Genomic DNA, 24645 nt, shown 5'->3' on the forward strand with positions numbered 1-24645 from the left:
AATTATTAGTACTTTTAGTTTTCATGAGAACGATATCTTTACTCACCGTACCTATACTATTAATTGATAAGTGCAATTACCTTAATTAGATTTTTAATTGATTTTGGAGATCAAATTTTTGTTCAGAATTATAATAGTTCTAATAATTTTAAAGCCTTAAAAAAAAATTCCTAAAAGAAATAAACTGAGCATATTTTAACCAAACTCATAATAGTAGTCGGCAAAACGGCCGCGAAGTTTTGAAAAAAAAGAAAGAAAAAAAGAAGCAAAACAAGGGGTTTTGTCGATCTCAATCGTTCCAAGAAAGGTTGAGAATGGATGGAAATCAGCAACTTTGTAAACATTTTCATCTCAGACAAAAATGGCTGACATTGTTTTCTCCGTTGACAAAAACAATGTATTTGTTCTATGAAACTTCAATGTCTTTCTCTCTTTTCAAAACCACTGTTTCCTCTGCATATTCCTTGCACTTCAGTTTCCACCAATTCCAGGTATTTTCTTTCTCAAGTTTCTTTTTAATCTTACAATGTTTTTTCCCTACATGCGATTGATCAAACTTTATGTAAGCTAAATCAATGGTTGTTTCAAATGAATTTTGAAATTATTAATGAAAATAAAATTTTCTGCCCAAGTATTTATTTATATTTGAGTTCCTAAAGCGCCATACATCTTTCGAAATTCCAGTGTTTTTAAAATTGAATCCTAATATCATCTCTATACTCCCTCTGCTGCTTCGGATTCTTTAGTCTTGATGGGCGGTTACTCCTTGCTCTGGGTATTTTTCTTTACCAAGTCCAACATATATTCAAAGATTCTTTAAACTCATCTCAAATATCCATATTCGAGACTCACACTTTTAAGTTAAATAAATATGAATTCTCAATTTATCTGCATTTCTTTCAGACCCATTTTAGTGTTTTTCTGGTTTCACAGTTTTTAGTACGGAACACTTTGCGGCGTTTCGCAAATGGGTGAGATTGATACCAAACCTATTGAACCTGTTAAAGTTGCAATATCTTTATTTGGTGAAAAAAGTGATCAGTTGAGACGCCGGTCAAGCAGCAGCGATGTAAGATTTGGGTTGTTATTATGGTATTCAAAGCTTTTGCAACTCATAAAACCCTATATCTATGTTAAGCGGATACGTCTGACATGAATCTGTTCAGTTCCTTTTTATAAGTTTTTCATACCCCATATCTATATTTGAATATGTATCGGATACAGGTTTCGGACATTAATACTTTGCAAGTGTCTGGATAACATCGTGTATCACGGTTGGATATCACACACGGGGACTCACAAATTAAGTTTTTCTTACCCCATATACCTATCGGAGGATTGCTCCGACTTTTTCATTTTCCTTAATCATTTGTGTGTGACGTCCAGCATTGGTTTAGGGATATAATTCTCGAAAGATTCTTTAAATACATGAAAAACCTTTCAAACCATATTAGACACTCACACCCCGAGTGCGAGTACCATATAGATATTCAACTCTTGTCAGTGAATATGCTTTTTCTTACGTCTTTCTTCCTCTTTTGCCAGTCAGATATGGAAAAAGAGAAAAACACCGAAGGGTTAGAGAAGGAATTGGCCAACTACAGGCTGCAAATAGAAGCAAAGGACTCTGCATACATGCAGGCTCTTCTTCAACTAGAACACTACAAGAAAACAGCAGAAGAACTTGCTGTCCTACTAAGGAACTCCGAGCACGAGAGAGATAGATATATAGAAGAATGCAATGAATTCAAGAATCGGGTCGATGAACTCGAATCGAAGACGAAAGGGATGGTAGATCAGTTGTCTGAAACAGCAAAGGTGCGCGAGCAGCTTTCGTGTGTTTTAAATGAGCTGAAGGTTACACAAGCTGATGTACTTAATATGGAATCACAACTTGCTGCTGCAAAAGATTTAGAGATCAAGGCAATTACGCAAGCTGAAATTATGGAAGTCTCCGCTAACATGGAAATGGAAAGATCTGAAAAACTTTTAGGGCGCATTGCGGAGCTTCACGATGCTGTTCTTATTTCGCAGCTTTCTGCCACTGAAGCTGAGAATGAAAAGTGCAGAGTTGTGTCTGAGAAAGATGCTGAAATGGAGGCAATGAAGGCGACAGCATTTCAAGCACAAGAAGAGATGGAAGATCTGAGAAAACAGTTGGAAACAATTCGAGAACTCGAGAATAAGCTCGTAGCCAAGACCGCATATATCGAGTCATTGCAGGCAAAGCTTGAGCAGGTAAGTAATGTACTCAATTCAATGGAGAATGCTAGTTTGGACGGCGGAATTGATCTAAACCAAATAAAACAAGACTTGGAGTTCAAGGAAAGAAAGATATCAGATCAAGCATTTTATATTGAGGCGTTGGAAACGGAACTTAAACGATTAAAACTTGAACTGGAAAATGCTAATCAAGTGGCAAAGAACCTGAAGAATGATGCACAAGTTTCACACCATTTTGTTCAAACAGAGAAGTGTGTTGATCATATAATGATCTCGGTCGAAGAATACAACTCTTTGATCCGAAAAGTTGAGAAGGCAGATGAATTTTCAAGGTCTTCAGCAGAAGGTTTTGATCAGTTAACCACAGAGTCAGTAAGCAAGAACCAAGTTGAAGCTTTGAAGAAACAATTGGAAGTTGCAATGGCGAAAATCGGGTTGTTCCGGAACCGAGCAGAACAAGCGGCTACGAGGGCAGAAGCAGCGGAGAAAGCCAAAGCAACAGCAGAGGAACAGCTGAGGAAGTGGCAATTACAAAAGCAGAGAAGAAGAGCTGCTTTAGCTGCCTTAAGAGAGGAGTCTGCACCTAAAGAGTTCTGTCTGCCCACCATTGAAAAGTTACCCACAAAACATCAGCCATTGGGTAAAGTTCTTAACATGAACTTCTAGTGTAAGAAAACTTTTCAGAAATATATATAGTTGTGAGTGATAGATAAAAAAGTTCAAAGCTGCCAGTTCTAAAGACTGAAATTATCATGTTGGTCCATTTTCATGGAAGATATTATATCCATAATGGTAAATCTATTATGATGTTTGTACTTGATTACAATACTTTTTAACTTGGTTTTGCATGACAGTAGAAAATGCATAACAGTCGTGTAAACACTTTAAGGAATTAAAGAAAACTGAATATTTAAATTTATTAAATTTTTAAAAATAAAACTGTTAATGAATTAAGGTATCTAAATCTAAAATTATTATCTAAGAGTGGATTGGAATAGGGATTTCTACTAATATTCCCTACGATAGTTACCATTTGTATCACCATTAAATTAATACGGTTATTGTTATAAAATAAAATAAAAGAGAAATATATGTATTTTATTCTAGAATAGAGATATTTATAATGCATCTTCAAAATCTATATTTATAGTATAAATAAAATAAATAATAAAATATTTATAATACTTCCCCCTTGGATGGGAAAAAAAAATTCTTAGTGAAGGAAAAAAAAATACATATATCTATAATACACTTAATATTCTACCTCACTAAAACCCTAACTAGAAAAACCCAATAAGCCAAAACATTAGTTAAGGAAAAAAGAGTACAACACTTACTAACTCCCCCTCATGGCAGTATCACATGATATCTCAAATTTTACATATTAAAATCTCGAATACTAGCTTTTCAAATGATCACTTGAACATATTTGCTAAACATTTATATCGTCACTCTTCTGAATGTCATGAGTGAGGAAGAATTTTGGGGAAATATATTTTAATTTCTTCAGGAGGTTTGACAATAACTATAGCAAACTTTGATCATGATCCTTTTATAAAAATACATATAGGTATTTTTACATCATTTTATAATCTTCCTTCGACTACTATTCACCGAGTTGAATTTACCACATAGTTTCAAATAATTTCAATTCATATAAATATTTACGCAAACATATTTAACAATTTCCGAGAATTTCTATATACTTCCAAAGATTTTAAATCTTTCAAGGATTTCAATATAAACTTCACTATATAGTGATTCAGTATAAATGTTCTAACAACATTCAATAGATACATATCAAATTTTCATAGATTGTCGACTAATAAGATATCTAAAGGTTTATTGCATCTATCACAAAAGAATATTATATCTTTTCATAATCAATACTAGGACTTAACGAAAAGCTTCATTTCCTTATTTTATTCGCAAAACTACTTATTTGCATCCCACTGGTTTTATACATTTAGATGTTTGGACGAATGGTTTAGAAACTTCTCGAATTTAATTCTACTCGAATTTCAAATCAAAACATTTGTTGGTATATACTTGGTTATTCTCATAAGGTTAGTAAATACATTTGGCAGCTAACTTGCAATAAAATTAATTATCCTTTTGGACTTCTAGTTTGAATTACTTTATAAGGGAATATAGATAATGATAATTCATTCCAAGTAATTTATTTCATACCGCTATTATTTCTATGCCTTAATGTTGGGAAAACTTGTTAAATCAAAGTTTTAATCACCAAACCTTGTCATAATTGAATCTCAAATTCGATCAAAACATTTAATAATAAAATGAGACTTATAATTAATATATACTCTCAACTTTATATGAATATCCATTTTGTGCATTCTGATAGTGCAACTTGAATATATGCTATATATTAAAAAAATCTAAAATGGATTGTATTTGACTCATGACCAAAAGTCAATTGCAATGGGGCATATTTTATCATAACTTATAGCATGATGCATACAAGTGTCAATTCATGTAAAATATTATACCCTTATACATATACAAAAAAATTGTTCTCAAAGCATATGGTTTAACTACTAACTGGAAGCATTTAATCATTAAATTTGCTAAATAATTTTATACATTAACAACAAGCTTTATGATACTTACATTGACAATATAACATTCATTAAAAGCCTAAGCAATAATCTCACAAACATTAGTAAAATGGTCTCAATTGCTTAATCTAAAAGTAATCTCACAAATGACAAAGTTACGAGTTGGTAACTCAAATATGATTATATTGTAATTTTATTTACCAAAATAATATCAAAACATTCCACTTGTAGGATAAATGTCCCATATTTTTAAAAAATGTAAAAGATTCAATCTCAACTTTTGTTAGTGAGATTCTAATAAATCATCTTTTTAGAACAAATGGCAATGATAATTCCTTAAAATGAAAAATCTTCAAGTTCTTTAATAAATATTCATATAAATTCTTATTTGTAGCATCATTATTTATCGAGATGGTACTACTTGATCATGTCAACTAATATAAAGAGTATGAACTAGAGAAAATATAAATAATTTTCATTAGAAAATTCTTTCGATATAATAGATAGAAAATAATCTGACATTAGTTTCAACAATATACCGTAAGTACTTCATAGCAATTAGATAGTTTTAAAATATAATCTAACAAATAGAAGGCAAAATCATGCCAAAAAATTGTCAGCCTTGTATAAAGAAAACATCAAAAATAAAAAAATCAGCATTGTATCAAGAAAAAAATCATATTACTAAGTATAGAGATCAAATAGAAAATTTTTTGAATGCCATCTTTTAAGCAACCAAATATAGAATATTGGCCTTCATAGAATAAAATCAAAGTCGAAGCTACATGCATTTGTTGCAAATAAATTTTATCAATTTACAAAATGCACATAAATAAACATTTTCTTTGCCTAGGTGTATGCACAACATTAACTAAAGCGTGTGAGCATGCAATAATTACTCAATAATTAAAAGCTAAAATATAGTATGTAACTATTAATATGAATTTCAATACCAATTTTATTAACTATTTCTGCATTATCTTCATTTTTCCTTTTCTAATGGTGAGAAAATTTATTATGACCATCTCTTTTACGATCATTATAGAGCCACTTACTATGTCGATGTTCAAGATTACATCTTTTGAATTTATTATATATTGTTGCATTCGCTTTAGAGAATGGAATGGATCCAATAGAACAAACATTTTTTTATTTTTGATTTGATATGTCTGTTGGCATATGTTCATCAATTTAATGAAGCAAAAGTGTGAATTGAATAGCCCGAGGCGAGTATATTTTCACCATATTGTGTATTCCCCACGATTCAAGAAGTTCTTTTGTTATAAAACGAGAATAGAAATCAACAATAGATTGCAATAAAAAATACTTAGGGTGGGTTTGGATGAGCGATTGGGAGCGGTGCGGTGCGTTTAGCTAACCTTTTGTCTAACTCTACAGTATCTAATCTCACCGCCACCGCTGTTTTTACACTAACCACAAGTAAACGCACCGCCCATCCAAACTCACCCTTAGTAAACTCAAAAGAAGGAGAGGATGAGTGAGAGGATAATGATAGAATTTTTTGAGGTGTGTTTAGAGTGCAAGTGATCCATGGTATATATAGGAGTTTTATTGGCTAAAAATAGTAAATGTAAGTAGTTTTGACTTAGCTAAAAATAGTTTAAAAGGTTCAACAAATTCGTGCTTGACTAAATATAGCTTTTATCAGTTAAGTTATCTTTAGCTTGGCTAAATATAGTTGTTACTAGTTAAATAGTTTACTTTTCTTTGACTCTCAAAATTCAAGAAGAAAGAGTTCAAAATAACAAAAGGGTTCAAATGTACATTACATTAGCCTTTTGGGCTCAACGCACAAGTCCACCCTCTCAATATAGTTCTTACTAGCCTAATGAAGTATAATGCTTATAACAAGAGTCTCAATGTCTTCCTTTAGAAATGTGAGATTCGATTATTTTTTGTAACACTACTTGCCCGATCTGATAATAGATTCAGATAAAGAATGTCATAATACAAATTTTCAAAACTTTTCATAACATTTAGACAATTAATTTACTATTATTGGACTCAATTTCAACCATTGAAATTGAATTTCGTATTTTATATCAAAATTTATACTTATATCCACCATCCGAGCTTATTTCATAGCCTTAAAATTTAAGTTTTTGTTCTCACTAATTCATTACAAATTCATATACACAACTTGAACAAATATTCAAAATGACATACCAATTAAAACTACTTGAACATACCAATTTCAAATTTCTATTATTTAATTTTATACATAATTATTTATTAAATATTTCATGGAATAAAATATATAATTATTATGCCCAAATTTATAACTAAATGTTTCAAGATTGACAAAACAATACCTATTCCTCAAATTTCACATTTTTACAAAATAGTCCGTTAACTTTCAATTTCGTAGTTTTTATGATTTTAGTCCTTGAAATCCAAATTTTCACTGTTCTACAATTTAATACTTTTAAAACAGCCTAGAATTTCAAGATTTTACAAATCAATCCCTTTTACTAGATTTTTAAAAATATTTACAAGTTGGTCCCTATAACCTCAAATCTTATCAAACAATGTTCTCTTTTCAAATTCTCATATCCATAATCACACAAATTAATTTATGCATCTAAAGTCTAGAATTCCACATCTCAATTCTCATAATTCTAACTTTTCAAAATTTTACAATTTAGTCTTTTTCAATGTTTATCAAATTAACCTCTTAACATATATATTTTTCAACCAAACAATGTACAAGATAAATATTTACCACTTCCAACATAATAAATCACAATTCCATCATTCAAAATAACTATTTTCAATTTCAAATATTCATAGTAAAATTACCCACACTTTCTTACTTTCAATTAATCACATAAAACATCCGCCAAATTATTCATAATATCATTCACCATTCTCTTCATACATAAACATAATAATTTCATCACTTTAAACATAGAAAATAATTATGCAGACTTAGTTCTTACAATTTCACATCAAAATATACAATTAAATAAATAACATAATAATTTATGCAACTTACCCATGTTTCCTCTCACATGCATCTTCCTATTCACGCTTCTATGTTTGGTTTCATATGAAAGAACACTCTTAAATTAGATTTTAGTGTCAAATCTCTATTTTTAATGAAAATTTCAAAGATTTTAGGTCTAAAAAAATAAGAAAATGACCAAACTGAATAAAATGAATAAACTGAAGAAAAACATGGCAAAACCTTACCCAAAATTCAACCAAGGGATCTATTTATAATGATGGGAGAATTGTCTCCCTTTTTCTCTCTCTAGATTTTTCCTTTCTTTTCTTTCCTTCATTTATTATTATTTAGTTGCTTGCTATTCCTGCCAATTGCCCCTTATAATATGTAGAAATGCTACATATTTCTTCTTTTTTTCAATTTAATCCTTTATTTACCAACCAATCAAATTTCAACACATTTCTTCCTTAATTTCCACAAATTTTCTCTCCTTTACACCTCAACACCTAGATATTCTAATCTCATGATTACGTCTCCAAATATCTATTAAAATTGGAAATTTTCATTTAGGTCCTTCTTTCATAAAAAGGGAAATTGCACTTTAGTGTTAACCTCCCAAACCCACCCTAAACGTTATGGTTGAATCTTAAAGGCTACATTAGCCATTGAAATGGCCAAGTAAATCCATCCAGTTTAAAAAGCACTATTTTGATCAAGTTAGAAAACTTAGCTTGATTACCTGGGGTTTATTAAAATCATCAGATTGTTGGGTTGTCTATGATTTAAGTTCAATTATTAGAAAGTTGTGTCATTTGAAAAACTCAATCGATTCCGTCAGTAAAACTTTTAAATAAAACTATGCTTTATCATTACGCGGCAAAAAAATGTGATGCCTTTAATTTTTGTAAGAAAATTCGTGTTTTAAGTCATATTAGGCCGGTTATTAAATTTTCTCATTTTTATCCAAAATTCCATGTATGCAAAAAAAAAAAACCCATGCCACAGTCCTTAAAGATTTGCAGTCCCAAAAATAAAAATCACAATAAATAAAGGAAGACTAAAAATAATTTATTAACCGAAAATCCAAGACAAGACCTTCATATTTCAAATCCAATCTTAATCTTGAGGGTTATCTATAAAAAGTAAGCTAGAGGGTGAGCTTAAAAAGCTCAATGTGAGTCTAAGCATAAATAAGCATTGTATAGGCATACAATCAGTCAATGAAGCATACAAATATTATACTAGATCATACAATAAATCATGACATAACAGTATTTTGTACATGACATGTTCATATGAAATAGTACAAAAGTCCTACCCATCCATCGACTACACACCACGAGTTCTCCAAAACCCATCATCAGAACACCAAAATAGTAAGAGCCAAAGCTCAATATCGATAAACCATCAATAACAATTTGCAATAAAAACTACCAATAATTTGCAAACAAACTGCTAGTAAGTTACGATAAGTCGCTACTACTCCAACAATACTCTAGGGTTGTAGATTAATTGCCAATATAATATTACGAATAAACCACCAGTACTCCACCGAACTCCTCCGTCACCCATCAAACCCAAACCCTATGCAATGCAATATGTTAATCCATTAATATAGCATATTGTGCTGAACATTAACAATGTCAATAACAGTGGCATGCTTAACATGCTTTCAGTTTTTCAGTTTTTCAGTTTTTCAGTTTTAGTGGTATTCTTTACATGTAATCAGTATATACAATAAGATTCAGTGTCATGCTTTTTCACGCAATCAGTAATCATTAATACATCATACAACTCAATAAGTATACAATCCATAATCACTTTCGACACATACACATTCAATTAATCATAGATAAAAGGCCCTTAATCATTCGAAAATTACCATTTTGCACTTACCATGGTAAACAACCACTTAGTTAATTTAAATCCATTCGGCTATGCACAAATCAACATGTAAAATTGACAACATGCATATTACACAATTTGCAATAATCATCAAACACTCAAAGGTAAGACCTACACTTGATTAACACAAAATCAAAACACTATCGCTATCATGCAACTCCAACGTTTAGATCTAGACAAATCCTAATCAAATCTATACTTAACACACACAAAACACGACTAAAACCAATCTTCAATCACCCATATAGGGTTTGGCCAAAACAAGGAATAAACTACAAATTTTTAAATCTAAAGTTAGGGATCAATACTTACTCTATTTGGCTTACGATGGGATTGCGAATAGATTTTCGATCCTAACAATTTGGACCGAAACCTTCAATTAACAGAACACAAATAAATAGTATTAGTGAGATTTGACCATGATCCATGCACTAGTCGACCATTATAGTAATTAAAAAGAGGGGAAAATGACATAGATCTAGAAAAAAATTATAGTTACGCTACCCGAGTAGATCTGTGATAACAGAAAAATAAAAAGTGTAGAAGTATTGAAACAAAGGGGTGGTGACAATGGGGAAGAAAAATGGCAATAAGGTGAATATTTTATAGAATAATTGGTGAAACATAAAGTTTCTATGAACCAAGAATTCTTCTAAAAATTCTCATCAGTCACATTATACCTATATTGTTGTTGTTCAATGCGGTTGTGCACTAATAGACCATACATGTGCTTAGTTTTTCATGAGTGCTTTAGTGACTTTGCCATAAATCTCATAGAAGTGACCCTACTTCACACTTATATAGGTCAATCCATCAGGTGTATCCCACAAATCAATACACCACCCATAAAGGATATGGATTTGATTAAGAGTTTTTACTTATCTTCAGTTTCTTTACACTTTTAGCATTATTTACACCATAATTCTTAACAAATCAACTAATGACTTCATTATTACCCATTTAAACCTAATTCATAGGATCTTTAATCACATAGGTTGGGCTTCATTCATTGTTGATGTCCCCATTTTGAAGTAGTCTCATTCCCCTTGATGTTTCGATGACTAGTTTCTTCCTAAGGGTTATGCTAGAGGATTGGTCAAATCCACTTCCAACTGCATAGTCCATGGATTATAACTCAATCTTTTTGTATCTAATTGATAACTCTTGAAAAGAGTTATATTTCATGCCTTTAGATGTAGCTAATTGCCTGTACTTAGGTACATTTAGTTGCATTTTAGGATATTATTTTAGCATTTTTTAGAACATTGCATAAGGAGCTTGGACGGTGCTTAAATATTGTAATTTGTTACTTTTAATTGCATGTGGAAGGGTTATATTTGGTAGTTTTGCAGGTGCAGGATGAGGAATGGGAAATAAAGTAGTGAAGGTTTGCCGAGGCAAAACGATAGACAGTTTGCCAACTTGTATGTCATGGCAATTCGCGATTCTGGAAAGATGGTCGAGTCAACAGTCAATGTGTACCAATTTCAGCCAACTCTACTTGTACCGGATAAATCTACCTAAACAGAAGAGGAGATAAATCTTGGGCTATTGGTTTTATCTTAAAGAAAATAATTTAAAAAGAGGAAAAAGATCATGAGATAATGAGCTGATAACCACCTACCCAAAAGGAAGAGATTTTAAACCAAAAAGAATTTAAAAATATAGAATATAATCTTTGGTTATTAGATTTACCCTAGTGAGATCTTATAAATAAGCCAAATGATGAAACCCTAAAATGTAACAGCCTGATTTTAGTTAAATTAGAAAAGTGGTTTTGAAACCATAAATCTGAGGTCAAAAAATTATTTTAATATTGTTTTTGGTTTTTATAGCATGTGAATATATATGTGAAAGTTTCGTAAAGAAATTTTACTATTTGAATGCTTAATTCGGTAAAAAGGACTAAATCGCGTAAAGTGTAAAAGTTGTGTTCTATAAGCTAAAGGTTTCTAATAGTTATAGAACATTAAAGTAAAGGTCCTTAAGTAGTAAATAGGCTATTTATGAGTTAGTGGATGATAGTGGAGTGGCATTTGGTGTAATTACTAATTTTTTTAATGGTAAAATAGTAAATAAGTAAATTAAAGATAAAATAAATTAAAAAAAGCCAAAATATTGTTCATCTTTCTTCCTTGGCCGAATGTTGAAGAAGAAAAACTCCATTGAAGAACACTTAGGGTTCGGCACATACATAGCTTGATTAAGGTATGGTTTGAGCTCGATTTTTGATAATTTTTACTTTTTTGAGATTGTTGCTTCGTATTCTAGTTAGCCCATTTTTGAATTTTTTGATGAATTTGTGAGTTTCCATTGATGATAGCTTGATTTTTTTGAGTGTTGATGATGGAAAATGAATAGTTGTTGATAGATTAATATGTTTTGTAAAGTGAGTTTTGACAAAAATGTCAAATAGGGATTAAATTGTGAAATTTGCAAATTGAGGGGTTGAAATGTAAAATAAATGGAATTAATGGGCTGCTAGGGACTTGGGGAAGATTCAGCCAAGCATGGGTTTAATGAAATTATGTGTATTTTGTGTTGTTTTGAAATAGGGACTAAATTGAGAAAATGTGAAAGTTTAGGGGAAAATGTGAAAAATAGCCCTAATGTGTGTTTTGGACTAAATTGAATAAATAGTTGATTAAATAAGCTGATTTTGATAATATATAGATCAAGATCAGTCGAGATTGAGATTAGATCGGGGAAAAGGAAAAGCAGATGAATAGTCGATAATTTCCATCCGAGCAACTTGAGGCAAGTTCGTATAACTAGAATCAAACTTTCATTTAATTCCAATTGTATGAAATGAATATTTATATATATATGTGTGTGTGTGTGTGTGTGTGTGAATTGAATGGTTGAAATAAACGATATTGAATTGCTTAATTTGAAATGTATTGAGTAATACCGTGCCCCGTTTGAACTATAAAAAATCATAGGATACGAGTGACATGTCACTAGGGTTACCGTTTGGTCGAGCTACTAAATCTATTGTGGACTCACCATAGCTAGTATGAGCTTACCGATATATCAACTCTTATGAGCTTACTGTTTCAACTAGATAGAGCTTACCGTTCTTCAGCTAGGAATTAGCTTACTGATCATGGCTCGAAAGAGCGAAAATGATAATGAATTGATCGATTACTGATTAATGCACATAGTGTGTATCTCCTAAGTATCCTTCGATGTTTCATTAGGTTCAACGGGCATTATACTATTACCGATTATATGATTAAGAATGAAATGGAATATAATCTATGTGAATTGTATAGATGAAATATGATATGTGTTAGGAGGACGTATGAAACTGGAAACGAGATTTTATGAAATGTATGAATGAAATGCTATGTGAGTTGAATGCAGATTTGAATCATTCATGGATGAAATGTTGGTTATATGCATAATTAAGACTCTAACCTATTGAGGTGTATGTGTGATAGGCATTTGAATATTCGAGTTGGACATATTGATTTAATTGCTTAAATTATGCAATGTGGTAAGTTTAATTCTATTATACGGGTTTACTAAGCTTTAATGCTTACTCAGTTTATTTCTTCGTGTTTTATAGAGGTTCAGTTTATTTCTTCGTGTTTTATAGAGGTTCGTTAGCTAGCTTGATTCAGACGACGTCAGAGATAAGCATCACACTATCCAGTCGATTTTTCGGTACTTTTGAACTCATAAAAGTTGTGTAAATATGGCATGTATAGGCTAGTTTATGGGAATATGTTTGAGGCTACTTTAGCTTATTGCATAGTTATGTGTTTTGATGTTCTTAAGCCATTAGATTTGGCTTAGTTGTTATAATGGTCAAATGTGTATAAGATGATATGTTTTGGCAAGTTTGCTTATGAAGGATTTGATGCAAATGATAATATTGGTATGTGATGAGTTGGTGATTGGAAAAGGCTTGAATGTTATTTCATATTAGGATAGATATGAGGTTGAATCATATTAGTTTGATATATGTTTAAATGCACAAATGGTATTGATTTGAGTATGTAAATGATTGGTTTTGAAATGGCATATATGTGCATTGAAATGGTTATTTATAGTTGCTCATATTGTATGTGAATTTGGTACTATATGAATGGTTTAGGTACATGTGTTTTTTTGGTGCGTTAAAAGTGGCTTAAACCAAGCCTATTTCATGCCACACGGCTTGAGTACATCGGCGTGTGACCATTATTTGAAAATTTTTCTAAGTTTTCTCAAAACTTTTATATGTTATCGATTCAGTCCCAAACGTATGAATTAAGATTTGTATGCTCGATTTAAGCATGTTATGAATATGAATGATTGAAATTTTCTGAAATGAAATGATAATTGTTAAATGTTTGATGAATTACCGTTATGAACTGAGTTGAAAGTTCGGTAATGCCTCTTAACCTATTCCGGCGACGGTTACGGATTAGGGGTGTTATATAAAACACAAAAAAAAGTGAACAACAAGACGGGAAAATCCTAAGGCAAGAGTAAGAGGGTTCGATTGAAAGAGGAAGTCATCCTCTCAGCTAACACAAGGCACTGTGCTGCTGAAGTGTGGACCAGCGGAAGTTGTTCTCTCTACGTTCTTCCATTATTTCCATCGTGTTCTCTTGTGAATTGATTTGGCTGTAAACTATGGTGATTGTTTAGAATTTTATTTCCCAACCGATGAGTTAAATCTCATCGGGTTGGGATTATTTTGATGACACTTAATTGGTTTTAATTTTCATGGTATAAATATGATTATCTTGCTGCCCATTCAATTGTTTAAGTGCAATCCTTAGGAATAGACGATGGCATATTATTCTTATTAAGTTAATTTAATACGGAAAATGTTAGATTAATTTAACTAAATTGGATGGCATGAGCAAACATTCGAATGATGCTTGTGTCATACAGAAAGAATTACACAGGCTGCTATAGTAAGACTTTTATGAGCAAGGACAGTAACTTGAGGTTTTGCCCCCGAAAGAGGCAAACCACTTTAGGACTTTTCTACACAGTAAGTTAATCAAAATTTTTCCATAGCATTATCGACATGAAGGTTGATTCTGAATAATCCCAACCTGCCACATAAATATCGTAAACACTATATCTTTATTTTTTGTCGAAGTATCTTTGCCACAACATATTTGGTAGTTATTTATTTATAAGATATTTGCATATCACTCTCATATTTGCCATTAAATTCCTACTATCTCCTTTGCCATAGCATCTCTAGTTATTTACTAATTCCATATATTACTCATCATTGCATATTTACCTTAGTTTTGCCATAACATTTCATTCAATCGTTTTGCCATAGCATTAACCTGACTTTATTAAAATAACTTGACCAACTTTTTGCCTCAATCCGATCCTCGTGGGAACGATACTCACTCGTCACTCTATTACTTGACCCAACTTGTATACTTGCACAAAAATCACATATCATTTTACACGCGACACTAATCTATCACGTCACGGGTTAGAAAAATGTGACTATTTTTGTAACACCTTTAATCCGTCTCTGTTGCTAAATTAGGGTTATAGAGCATTACAATAAAATTTAGAATATTTAACTTCCAAATGAAACTATTATTTAGATTAAATACTAACATTCAAACACTTCCAAATGAAACTATTATTTAGATTAAATACTAACATTCAAACACACATTACATTTATAGCACAAATATACTTATGGACCTTAAATCAAGCTTACAAGACCCTAAAAATATTTTGGGAGCAATCCATGATCAATTTAAAACAAAACAAAAAATTTTGGAAAAACTTAAAAAATTTGAAAATAGGGTTCACATGACCGTATAACATAGCCCAGACCATTTGTGCATTCGATGTTGGGCCATATGGCCGTATTGTATGTCGTGTGCCAGACCGTGTTACATACTGACTTGGGACATACAACTGCGTCGCATGCCGTGTCTCAGACCATGTGAAACCTACACTTTAAACAATAATGACACACGACTGTGTGGGGTGGCCGTGTGTGGCACTCGGCCGTGTGACAGCTCGTGTCCTAGGTCAAGTGCTCCTATTTGTACCTTCAAATTCAAGTTTACCAAAAAATGCTTACTTGAACATCAAGAAACCTAATTTCCATAAATTAAACCTACTCAAAATACAATTAAACAAGCTCAAAACATGTCAAAACATCCATCCTAAGTGCCTAACCAATGTGCCCTCATTGACACCACAATTCAATAACCAAACCAAAATTACATTTCAAATCAAAGTTATTGCATTCAAAGTACTCAAACATCTTTAATAACTCATACCAAAATCACCATTGCTTTCAATTCATAACACAAATTTCCACACTCAAACACTTTTATCAGACTTATACCAAATATACCTAACAATTTTCAAAACATATATATACCAAAACAAAAACATATTCACATGTACTAAAATCCATCCAAAGACAAGCATCATTCAAGCTTATCACAAGCAACAAGTAACCAACATAATTACAATTCATCTATTACATGCCATTTATATCCTTATACCAAAGTAACCAAAACTACCATAATGATGATTGGATAGTGTGATTGTGCTCCGACGAAATTCCAACCGATTGAGCTTTCTGATGATCTACAAAGAAAGAAAACAACGGACGTAAGCAAATCAATGCTTAGTAAGCTCGTATATAATGGAAACTAAGCTTACTGACTTTGAATCATTTTGTAAATTTCATGCAGAATCTCATCAATAAGCTTATGAATTCATTCATTTCCTATACACACAACAAATCTCACAAATTAGTGATTTCACATATATACATGGAACTTGAACATACTATAGCAAAAACATTCGAATAGAATATTTACCCATCAATTCATCCAAATCATAGTCAAGTGGTAAATTACATTTCATTTTATGACACCATGTTCAATTTCTCCTTTCAATGATTGATTCCATGTAGCTAATGCATATACTCTTTTCATTTTACACAAATAAGAACTTAAAACATATCATACCATATAATGTTCATAAATAATAAATGGAATTCAATTACCCTTCTCAATCTATAATATGTGACACATTCCATTTAGAGCTTGTATCATATAGCCATTTCATAACTGTTTTTACATAAGTTAATTTACAAATATAGTTATTTCAAGTATTGCCCTTATCCTAACATGATTCAACAATTTTCAAGTCATTAAACATTTAAACATACATATATTCAGAATTCGTAATCTGCTTACTCCAATAAAAAAATTCCGTATCAAATAGCCCTTATTTTTCTGATAGATCTTTGTAAAAGTATTCAATACATAAGTCCAGAAACACATAATGCTCATAAGAGTTAATCAAATACAGAATAAATGTGTCAGGTTACCCGTCTAGGCTAACCAATGACAATACAGATAAACTAGCTTGGCTAAAGTTAGGTAGACATGTAAAACGATAATGGATTACCAGTTTAGGCTAAATCTAAGTCACAGGTAAATTCGAGTTCGCAACACATGCAGGTCGTTGATCCAAATCAAAAATTCAGACAGAAATCTCATGTATGAAACTTTGACTCGATCCATTGAAATCGTTCCAGAGATTTATTTTATTCCACATAGATTAATTTCATTTCAACAAAAATATATATGTACCACTAATCACAATTAATATTGAATTATAATAATGGATATCAATATGAACTTACCTGTACTCAAAACGACTTCTAACACGAACCGACTACTATACCACTACTTTGACTTTTTCGCGATTTGTGTCCGTTTGAGTTATTTCTTGATCTAGATAAATATTTTTATTAATCCCATTCCAGTACTTAAAATAATTAATTCAAGCCTATAAATCTTATCAATGTGAATTTACTAAATTACCCCCGATATTTTAACCTTTATGCAATTTAGTTCAAAATCTTAAAATTCATGAATTGTCCACATTTAATCAAAATACCAACTAGTCGAATTTCATATGATTTATAAATAGCCCATATCTATCATCATTTCCCAATATTTACATGAAGTTTTACTATTTTAACAAACTAATCCTTAAACATTAAAATCATTAGAAATCACTTAACAAAATAAGTTTATTTATCAATCAAGCTTAATATTCTATCAATTACTTTCACAATCACTTAAAATTCATTCATGATAACTCCATAAAATTTTAAAGATTTTACGAATTGACCCTTGGGTTAGCAAATCATTAAAAACGAGTGAAAAATAGACTTACACGCATGGATTCTAGCTAAACCGAAGCTTCAAAGTCTTCAATGGTGTTTTCTTTTCTTTTCTATTTTCGGTGGCTCAAGGTTAGAGAAGATGATAGTTTGTTTTTTATTATTATTTTCTTTAACTTATGCTTATTTTTAACTTAATTACTATATTACCCTTAATGATTTCATTCAAGTAACAAATTTCCTAGCCTTTAACCATACATTTATATCACCAAAGGTATATTTTCCTTTTAAATCCATTCACTTATGACAACTAAACAGTTTAATCCATAAAATTCCATAGTGATTAGGTTTTACATTTTTTACGATTTAGTCCTTTTTAATTAATTAACTATCCAAACATTAAAATTTCTGAACCAAACCTTCACATACCAAAAATAATAGCCCCGTAAAATATTTACAACCTTAATTTATAGAAACGAGGTTCTGATACCTCATTTTCTAAAACCACTTGACTTTACGGGCCTACCACTTAAACCTAATTATTCGTTCAATTAACAAAAACCATTAAATCAAATTTCAACGTGTTTCTATATTTGACTCGTAAATATTAAATAATTATATTTACGAACTCATTCATCAGATTTTTGTCCCCAAAACCACTGTTTCTAATACATCTGAAAAATGAGCTGTTACAAATTTTATCATTGAAAGTTTAACCCTTTATAATGGTTAATTCTGATTGGCAATCACATACATGGACACAAAATTTGTTGGCTTTGTGCCCAATGAAATCTTTGCTAAGAAGTTTTTTGACGACTCAATGTCAACACTAGCCAATTCCAGAGTAATAAATTCTGACTTCAGGATAGATGCGCTATAATAGTTTGTTTGGTTGATCTCTACAATATTACACCGCCACTAAATAAGATATCATAATTCATGGTAATTTCCAAATAATTTATGTGTATCTGGTTAGTTAACATATATTCATCAAATGAATCAACCTTCTAATAGTTTATGCATACTCTGGTTGAGCAATAGGCTCACATTTATTTTTCCTCAATTGCGAGCTAGCATCATAAGGAGTACTCACAAATTTGACATCAAAGTGCCTAAATGTAACACTCAGTTTGTGCAAGTGTACACAGTCGTTCAAGTAATAAATAAGTAAATGAGTTATCGTCTCCACAGGGACTATGCATGTTAACCGATTAATTGTAAAATTATAAGCTAACAATTTGGTGGTAAAAACACAATAAATTGAGTGAAGATGATTAAACTAGATTAATTTAACTAAATGTAAAATTGATCCCTAATGCAATTTTAATCTAAGTATACAAATTAACTATATGTATGAATGAATTTAGCAGTAGAAACACAACTTCAACAATCAATAACATGAATAGGATAGGATAATAGTGTTCGGAAAACATTCCATGGCAACTCGATCTTTCATGAGTTTGGAAACCAAATTAAGTCCTTTCGAAATCTTTTACTTAGTGAAATATGCATTTTACTGATCATATTAAACTAAGGGTTTCTTAGTATTTATGCAAAGTAACAGGGACGAGTTAGGTTTGAAATAATTTAATCACATAAACCCAAAAATTATGCAAGATAATAAAGCTCGTTAAAGTTATTATGAACCTTCAATTTAGTCGAGTTAGGATCTAAATTAAGCATGCACTTTTTAATTATTGCGTTCACTAGTCGTCGTTTGGTTAGGATCGCTCAACTAATTCTAATGAATCCAATCATGTATGAATGAAATACATACTTGAATTTAATTGAAAACATGATCGACTGAGGCACAAACACTTTAAAAATGAATCAAACGAATCTCATTGAATTAAATCTCATTGAATTAATACAATTAACCTAGCTAAACAGATTTAAGCTACCATTGTTCATGTCAAGATCACAAAACACATTGCTAACATAATTAATTTAAAACAAGTAAGGGAAGAATAAACTCTATTTCAAGTTGGGAATCTCGTAAACTTTGATTGAAGGTGTTTTCCTCCGCTCCTCCTATGGCCAGCCATGATATGTGGAAGAGAAGGTGGTTTGGTTGCTTGATTCAAGCATGAAATCATGCAAGGGAATGGTTTCTCAAGCAAATCTTGTGTGTCGATTTCCAATTTTCTTCCAAGTGTGAGAACCTTCAAATAATTGTCCCAAAATTTATTTCTTGGTTGCCGAATTGTGGTTGCCGAATTGGGCCTCTCTTCTCTTGAACTGGATAGTTAGTGACGCAACTAGCTTGTAGACTTGACCAATATGTATCATCTTTTTTTATTGGGTCAAGGTGGCATCTTGATGACCCATTAAGCTTGGTCTTACCATCTAACACATGAGAATAATAGCTCATTCCATGCAACATTATAATAAAACCAACTTTATGGTCCCACTGCATAAGTAAATTTAACATATTAATAAATAACATGAAATACTTTAATTTAATGCACAAAATCATATACTAAAACAAAAATTCACATACATTATAAATTCATGTCCATTATTAACATTTAAGCAAAATTCACTTAATTAATTAACAAATACTCAAGATTAATATTATTTTTAATTAAAAGGTGGTAAAATTACTAGAAAAATCCTATATAATTTCGAGTTTACACTAAACTTCTTTAGAAGTTTCTCAACTTGATTTCTTTGTGATAAGATTATGTTATCACATTTCCTTATGATTTTAACACCCAATGTAACATTTGTGCCCCATGTTTTCATGTCAAATTTGGAGCAAGACATCTATTTATTTCAAGTACTAACTCATAATTAGTACTTAAACTTAACATATCATGGACATATAAATAGATAATCATACAATTACCATTAACAAGTTTTTATATACAAATTTATCTCCTTCAACAAAAGGAAAACCTTCATTTACTAGTGTTTGATCAATTTTCTCATGCCACTATTTGGGAAGTTTACACATTAGATTCTTAACTTGAAATGACACAACTTTCAAGTTGTTTCATATGATTTCTTGCTCTAAATCATTTAAAAAATTATTTTAACTTCCATTTGATGTATAAAAAATTATGCAACCTGTCTAGCTTTACAACTAAATCATTTTTTCTCAAAAAATAAGTGTAAAAATTATTTCTAAAAGACTTTTCAGTTCTAGATCTTTTAGACCTTCTCAAATCTCCATATCCACAACCATTTTGTATAACAGTGCATGAGAAACATTATCAATTTTTAAAGGAAAAATATGTTAAAAATTAATTTTAAAAAAAATTATATGCAACACTATATTCAACAGAGTTATTAAATATGCAATCGAGATCATACTCATTTTCTTAAGATCAAAAGGCATAATCTTTAGACACCCTACATTTTCATGCATTTTAAGTTAAAAATAATCTTAAAACATAAGGTGTCTTACCATTTCCATCTAAGGAATATAACGATATAAATGATATGAAAAGAGTTTTCAAGTATATTTGAATTAACAATCACACATTTTAGTAAGTATTTTAATGCCCTAATTTTGTTTCAGCCATTCGACAACATATATTCACAAATCTCATTATTAACATGCAACATAGATCATGATATTTCAATCATGTAAGCAAATAGACTAGCATTATCATTAATAATTTCTAAATCAAGCAACAAATAATATATGGTTACAAAAGCATTTTCTCACTTAGGCTAAGATCTTTCTAGAACTAAGTTTGAACATAACATTTCCTTTTCCAAGCACGTAGCACATCTTCTCTTTCTTCCAGTTGGGAGTATGACACAAATGTATTTTAGTTACAACAAATGTGTCGAGTGGCACCACTATCTATCACCTATTCTTTTATATTAGTGATAATATTGACTTAAGAAATGACCAAAAAATTATATAATCCGCTTTGACCAAATTAACATTTGGCTTAATAAGATGATTATTTCTCTATTCTTGATTTCCGCACAGAGTTATATAGTGGCCCAATTTGTCATCACAATTGGATACTAAAATAATGACAATAGTTTACCAATAAAGCACCAGTAGGTTCTCAGGAAAGAGAGGTGTTGTAGATGACAATCTTAAGTACCATGTATTTCTTAGCTATAATCGTTCCTACACATGCACTTTCACGCTATCACATTTATTTCCAACAATCAACTATGGATTTGCCACACAAAATAGTTTCCCCTTTTCTTCCCCATCTTTTTTGAAAATTTTATTTTGGGCTTGTAACCATATATTCATCATAAATCATCTTTAAAATAAATTCAACTCACATATGCATAAGCATGCAATTCAAATAATTAAATTAAAATTACATACTCAAATAAATTTGATAATATGGTAAACAAGAAATTCTCATCATAGTTACAATTTAACATCTTATTATTAAAATCTTAGTTTTTTTAACGTAAGGTTTGATCCAACCCGTATTAAAGGTAAAATTAATATTAACCAAGTCCGAGTAAATTCACATTATTACTATTTTAAGAATTTCACTTTATTAAATTCTAATTTAAGAAAAGACTCACTAATTTTTCAATAATAATAAATGAATTCATGCAACATAAAATCATGGATTCGTGTTTCATTCAAACAACTAATCATAGAGATAACATACTTTACATGCAATCAAAATTTTTTTTTACAAAATTAAATCAATTCTAACCTTTTAGAAACATTTAGATCTCACCCCTTCTTTTATAAATGTTATTGATACATGGGAATCTCAAGCAATAAGAATATACATGTCATTAGGACATGTGCAGCAAGACGATAGTAAAAGCAGACACAAGTTACCTTCATGGAAACATGACATAGGCAACATCGCGACAATAATGGAATAAAAAACATGAGAATTGGCAATGTGGGCAGCATTGAAGTAAAAAAATATCCTTAATATGTTGGCATATATTCATCAATTTAACGAACCAACAATACAAGTTGAATAGCTTGAGGCATGTTGAACACTATCCTTAAGAATATTTCATCGTGTAGTGTATCCCCCATTATTCAATAAGCTCTTTTGTATAAAACAGGAATAGGAATCAATAATAGATTGTAATAAAAAATACTCAACAAACTCAAAAGGAGGAGAGGAAGAATGAGAAGAAAATGATAGATTTTTTTAGGTGTATTTAGAGTGATAGTGAGTTATGGTATATATAAGAGTTTTACTGGCTAAAAATAGTAAAGGTAAATGTGTAACGACCTGGTTTCCAGTGGTGTTGGAAAGTGTGGTTTTGGGAACCAATTTGTAACACTTCAAACCCAACCTAGACGTTATGACTGGATCTTGAAGGTTACATCGACCACCCAAAAAACTAGATTTGCTTGCCTCATTTAACTTTATTTGATCTTGTGTAGATATTTTGCGAAACCCATTTTATTTTTCTTCCAAAAAGCCTCACTATTGCTAAGCGAGAAATTTTCCAAACATTTGTTATTATACTATCAAATTGATTTAGAAACTGTATTATTAGCTTAAGATATTTTTTGGAAACTCATTTTTGTGTTTTGAATTTGCAGTGAAAAAACTAGTGACTTGTCAATATTTTGTAAATGGTTACCTTATTTAATTATCAGGAAAATCATGTTTCTCGTTTAAAACTAACCTACTAAATCAAGTGTCAAAGTCCAGAACGAAACATTAAAGTCCATAAAGATAACTGACAGTCCAAAAGCCCATACTTAAAGAATTATTTTAAACCAGTTCATTTTGAGAATCTGAATCAAAGCTCCTGAGCGCTGCCCAATCCTAATCCTGAGGATTACCTGAGAAAATAAATAATAGAGTGAGCTAAATGCCTAGTGTGTGTCTTGGCCCAAAAACTTAACAAATAGTAAACTAATGCACAAATTATAACAAATCATAGCATAAACCAGATAACAAGGCATGCTTAGCAATGCAAAGTATCATTCAGAAAAAACCTACCCCCAATTGTTACACACCAACTCCATCCATCCAACACACCAATTAGGGTTATTAGGAACTCATCCATCCAACACACCAAAATTGTGGTCATAAGCCATTGAAATAATATGTAGTCAAGCTACCAAGTATAATGTGGAAATTCGCCAAAAACGAATAATTCAGTTTAACTACCAAAATTAGACTTTGTGGTTAACTTGCTAGTATCGTAGATCATAATCTACTAGACCTTCCTCCATACCATACGCATATCCCATTCCCAATACATATGCAAATGGCATAGCCAGTTATGTATGATCAAATCAGATGTACTTGTATACAAATATACGGATCGAAAATATGCTATTTAACATACAAACAAATAGATCGAAATCATACTCTTAGGCACAATCGACCAACACATTAGTAAATAAGAATTCACAATAGGTTATCGCCAATAAAGCACATATGCATTCGACGATCTCACATATTAAGTCATACACACTCGACTTACATATATTAGGGCATATACACAACATACACAATTGGCTAACACATATTAGGGCACTTAAGCATTCAACCTATACCATATTAAAGTTTACTCACCTTCGATCTTGACCTCCACTCACTTAGCTATCTTCGGCCATACAAAAAAAACACAGTTCACATTTGAATGATTTCGAATAAGGAACACAAAACATTTGATTAACCACACCCACAGATCACGAAGGGTTAAAGCACACACCTAATTTCTTTGGGAAAAGTCGACACTACAGCACAACCTACGCTCCTTATAGAAAGAATTGTTGAATTATCAATTGGCTAGAAGAGTATTTTCCACCCGCTCTTCACTTAAACAAAACCAAAACGACCAGATCATAACCTCATTGGCCAAACTAGATAATCACATACCTCCCATGTGAAAGAGACCAAAACAAC

The 24645-nt window shown here is 31.0% G+C and overlaps 1 protein-coding gene across 3 annotated transcripts; it reads left to right on the forward strand.

Annotated features, from left to right (window-relative positions):
• Nucleotides 1-232: 232 nt before the first annotated feature.
• LOC105788436 (protein WEAK CHLOROPLAST MOVEMENT UNDER BLUE LIGHT 1) lies at nucleotides 233-3025 on the forward strand. 3 transcript variants are annotated; one of them, XM_012615340.2, is made up of 3 exons: nucleotides 351-491; nucleotides 934-1069; nucleotides 1546-3025. In XM_012615340.2, the coding sequence occupies exons 2-3, from the start codon at nucleotides 968-970 to the stop codon at nucleotides 2887-2889; spliced, it is 1446 nt and encodes a 481-aa protein (XP_012470794.1). In that variant the 5' UTR covers nucleotides 351-491; nucleotides 934-967; the 3' UTR covers nucleotides 2890-3025. The 3 variants fall into 3 exon arrangements, with proteins under 3 accessions (XP_012470793.1, XP_012470794.1, XP_052483237.1); XM_012615339.2 differs by lacking the exon at nucleotides 934-1069 and having other exon boundaries at nucleotides 233-491; XM_052627277.1 differs by lacking the exon at nucleotides 351-491 and having other exon boundaries at nucleotides 535-1069.
• The last annotated feature ends 21620 nt before the right edge of the window (nucleotides 3026-24645 follow it).

The sequence above is a fragment of the Gossypium raimondii genome, chromosome 2 (assembly GCF_025698545.1).
Source record: "Gossypium raimondii isolate GPD5lz chromosome 2, ASM2569854v1, whole genome shotgun sequence".
NCBI classification, from domain to species: Eukaryota; Viridiplantae; Streptophyta; class Magnoliopsida; order Malvales; family Malvaceae; genus Gossypium; species Gossypium raimondii.

Coding starts and splice junctions, on each gene's coding strand:
- LOC105788436 (XM_012615339.2), top strand. CDS start 315: ATGGATGGAAATCAGCAACTTTGTAAACATTTTCATCTCAGACAAAAA. Junction 492..1,545: donor TCAGTTTCCACCAATTCCAG/GTATTTTCTTTC, acceptor CTCTTTTGCCAG/TCAGATATGGAAAAAGAGAA.